Below are 3,626 nucleotides of genomic sequence, written 5' to 3' on the forward strand. Positions count from 1 at the left end.
GGGAGAGAAGGGCGCCCCGCCGCTCGGGGGGGAAGGGGTGGAGGTGTTGGAGGAGTGAGCAGCAGGGTCAGTGGGTGTGCTGGAGCTGGGGTAGCTGAAGAGCCCGGGGCAGGACTGGGCAGACAGAGGTGTGGGAGAGCTAGAGAGCGATGGCATGAGGGCAGGAGACCCCTGGCTTCCAACTGGCACAAACACCTGAGCGTCTGGGTTAAAGCCCAGACTCTTGGTCTCCTCTGCCTCTGCATCTCCTTTCCCGTCTCTCATCACCCCCTCAGCCCTCTCGCCGTCACAGCCGAGGCCTGGGGCGTCCTCCAGGTAGAGAACCTTCACTGCCCCCTTCTCTCCAATCTGGTAGGACACCTCATAAGGGTCAATCCACACACTGAGCTCTGCAGGAACATTTGCACGCACTTCCTCAGTGTCCAGTCCACTTCGTTTGGCAGCCAGCTCCACTACTGGGTCCCTAGGTGCTCCCAGGTGAATGCAGCGGAAGGCCGAGCCCCTAAGAGGGGCTTCAGGGTACCAGTGACCCTCAAAGCGAGACACCAGTATCCTCTCCAGCTCCTCACCAAACAGGTCAGCTCGACGCCGAGGCAGCTTGTTGTACAGGTAGGACACGATGAAATTGAGAGCAACCTTCACTTCCAGATGCATGACTACACCAGGTTAGCACCGTTGGAGTGTTTAGGATGGTTGTCACTGAAAGTGAGGCAATGTGCATGTAACAGGAAGTCTTTCCTCTGGCTTAGTGTGACAAGTACGATTCTTTTAGTGTCACCATTGTAAAGGCACCTCCAAGGCAGGAGCAGCAGGTCGGAGGCTGCGTTTGTCGTTGTCACTGTGTCTTCAGGTGACTGACAAGAAAACAGAAGGAACTGTTATTACTTCACCAGAACAAACAAGCTTACCAGTATCAACATTATTTTAGACAAATGCGGTTTATATGTTTGTCTTCGTTGCATACCAGGGTTAAATAGCATCAGAAGGAGTTTATATAAAAATAAAAAACTACTGGTTTGTAAGTGTGTCAGTTCAGTGAATGCTTGATTGATTCATACAACTGTTTCAGTGTCACGCTCCAACTTCCATACAGATAACGGACATCATGGAAGCAGAAAATATACATGTCTGCAGGTGTCAGACCAGTGGAAGTGTCATTGCTTAGTACAATATGGATCGAGGCATTTCTGTACCGACCCATGAAAACAAACATTGATTTCAAACCTGACACGAGTCCAATTAGTTCTGAGATGAATTTAAATAGATTCAGACAGCTTGGAAATTCAAGAAGGATTACTGCTACAACTCTCTACTTCTATAATATGGCAGAAATGCAGCACACGTGTTAAATGCAGGAATACTTCAGTCTGCATACGGTTTGTCAGAAGTGAACAAACTTAGTATCACAGCCACTATTCTTATTCTGCAGCGTCCAGCAATTCTAAATATTTGATATGGGTTGCTCCGTCTACTGCAGGATGTACTGATGTAACAGATGCTGTGTTGTGGGCTTCATAAATCCTTTATAATCTGAATCTGAATTCATGGCGTGCCTCCTGCTTAATGCTGTAACACACATCCACACAGAGTCCATGTAGATCCATTCATAACCATGTAGAGTCGAACCGAATCAGAGATTACATGAAAATGAAAAGACTCACTGAAGAACAAGTATAAAATGGCAGGGAAGTTAATCGACTCTGCAGAACACCATGTCCCACAATGCTGTGCGTGTGATTTCCCCATGCACATACACCAACAATTCACTCACATTCACTTCCCTGCCAGATGGGGATTCAGCAGCTAAGATTAGAAAGATGCCTCAGATTAAAGACAATTCTAATGCTTTTGCAGATGCTGCTGCACAGGCTACTGCAGTGACAGTTCAAGAGGAAGTTTACATTTTCTTGTCGCATGGAAAAGGTGACATTGAATGATAAGGGGGTGATTCAAATGGGCTATAAATAGGTTCCCATTTTGCATCATCGGTGGTGCAAATGTCTCCACCACCCGAGTAAAAATGAGTTTAAAAGGACTGTAGAAAAGGATCCATCATACCATTACCTGCAAGAGCCATCATCACTAAAAACCTTGAGTGGACACAGGTTTAAGCTACCTGCAGCAAACGATGCATTTTGGGCCTCTCATAAAAAATGTAACGGCAAGATACACAAGCTCCAATGACAGAGGAATAACTCTGCTAATATCTGCACATATGTTGCTTCAGGGACGCAACAACTGGCCCACATCACAAACCACAGCTTGTAAATTCATTTAAAAAAAAAGCCAGATTATTTTATGTTCATATGTACATCTCACCTGCAGAGCTGTTTCACTGACTGAAGGAGCTGGCTTCCTTTTTACTGGCCTGTTGTTGCAGCTCAGAGCATCAGCAGGAGCTATAGTGCTATTTTTGTTTACATGGACTCATCAGCGCTGCAAAGTGTCCACCAACATGTCAGGCAGCAGAGCCACAGTGATCAAAGAAAACACAAGCTTCAGTACTTATGGCATTAAAAACAACTTTAGAAATACTAAACCTGAGGGTCAGAGCAACATGTACTGTAGAGGCCTGCCGAAGCTAACTGGTCACTGCACAAGGGAAGATGAATGCCATTGAGAGTCATCCTTTTATCTTGATGAAGCCCCTTCAATTTTCTCCCATCACAACTTTAAATCATTTTGTTGATCACATATCCTCTGAACTGGGACTATGATGCACAATTACCTGCCAAACAACTGAAATAAACATGCAAGAAGAGTGAGCGATTGTAAAAATGTCAACCAGGTCTGCATGTGGTATGACAAGCTCCGATAACAAGGCAGCAGAGTCTACCAGCAGATTACTGCCATGTGTCAGTCAAAAGGCACTGGAGCAGAAAGGACACCGGCTTTGCTGACAGGCAAGTAGCGACTCTCTCTGCCAAATTGTCGCTTTAAATTCAATTATAAAGCTAATTATGTAGTGAACTGCTTATCGACCGAGTATGTGCACTGAGCATTGAAAGGCAGTCCTTCTCTAGCATAAACAGCAAATAAAAACAAAAGAACATGACACCTGCGCCTCATTTCAGCCATTAAATAAAAGACAAAAACAAAAGGCTTGTCTTTATTCAATGGCTGAAACTGTACAGTCATTCATTATAGCCTACTGGCGGATAACCACAGCTTCTGAAAACAAACACACAACACGCTGTTGTCAATTAACACTTCCATAAGGACATTTAAATCAAACGAGCTTATTCAACGCAGCGACTGACAAGACAATTACTCACCTTTCGTTAGTGATGCTCTAGCTTCATTTGTACTCCAGCGTTTCTCTTTTAATTCCCTTCTGTTGACTCCAAGGCGGATGTGTCGCGTCGTAGGTTCAGATGCTAACCAGGATATGCCCTTTTCGCATTTATATAGCCGATTTGTTTAAATTCGCTAACCCAGTTCTCAGACAGAGAGGCGTTTTCGAGCTTGTCTCCAGCTGACAGTTTGCACGAGAGTCCAGAGAAACTTTAGTTAGTGTTTGACAACCCGGCGTATTTATACACTTTGGCTCGCCCACACCCCCGTGACGGCAGGGACTACTTTCTTCACATGATAACCGCTGCTGTGTTATTGTTATTATTATTATT

At 45.0% G+C, this 3,626-nt stretch overlaps 1 protein-coding gene across 1 annotated transcript in view; it reads right to left on the reverse strand.

Annotated features, from left to right (window-relative positions):
* Positions 1 to 3,519, reverse strand: part of tob2 (transducer of ERBB2, 2) — a 7,397-nt gene extending 3,878 nt beyond the window's left edge. Inside the window, exons 1-2 of the mRNA XM_020587823.1 lie at positions 3,276 to 3,519; positions 4 to 854 (exon numbers count right to left, since the gene is read on the reverse strand). Coding sequence (XP_020443479.1) covers positions 4 to 654 — 651 coding nt within the window. The 5' untranslated portion in view covers positions 655 to 854; positions 3,276 to 3,519. The remainder of the gene's footprint in view (positions 1 to 3; positions 855 to 3,275) is intronic.
* Positions 3,520 to 3,626: the final 107 nt, after the last annotated feature.

This window comes from Monopterus albus, unplaced genomic scaffold, assembly GCF_001952655.1.
Source record: "Monopterus albus unplaced genomic scaffold, M_albus_1.0 scaffold483.1, whole genome shotgun sequence".
In the NCBI taxonomy this organism is placed as follows: domain Eukaryota; kingdom Metazoa; phylum Chordata; class Actinopteri; order Synbranchiformes; family Synbranchidae; genus Monopterus; species Monopterus albus.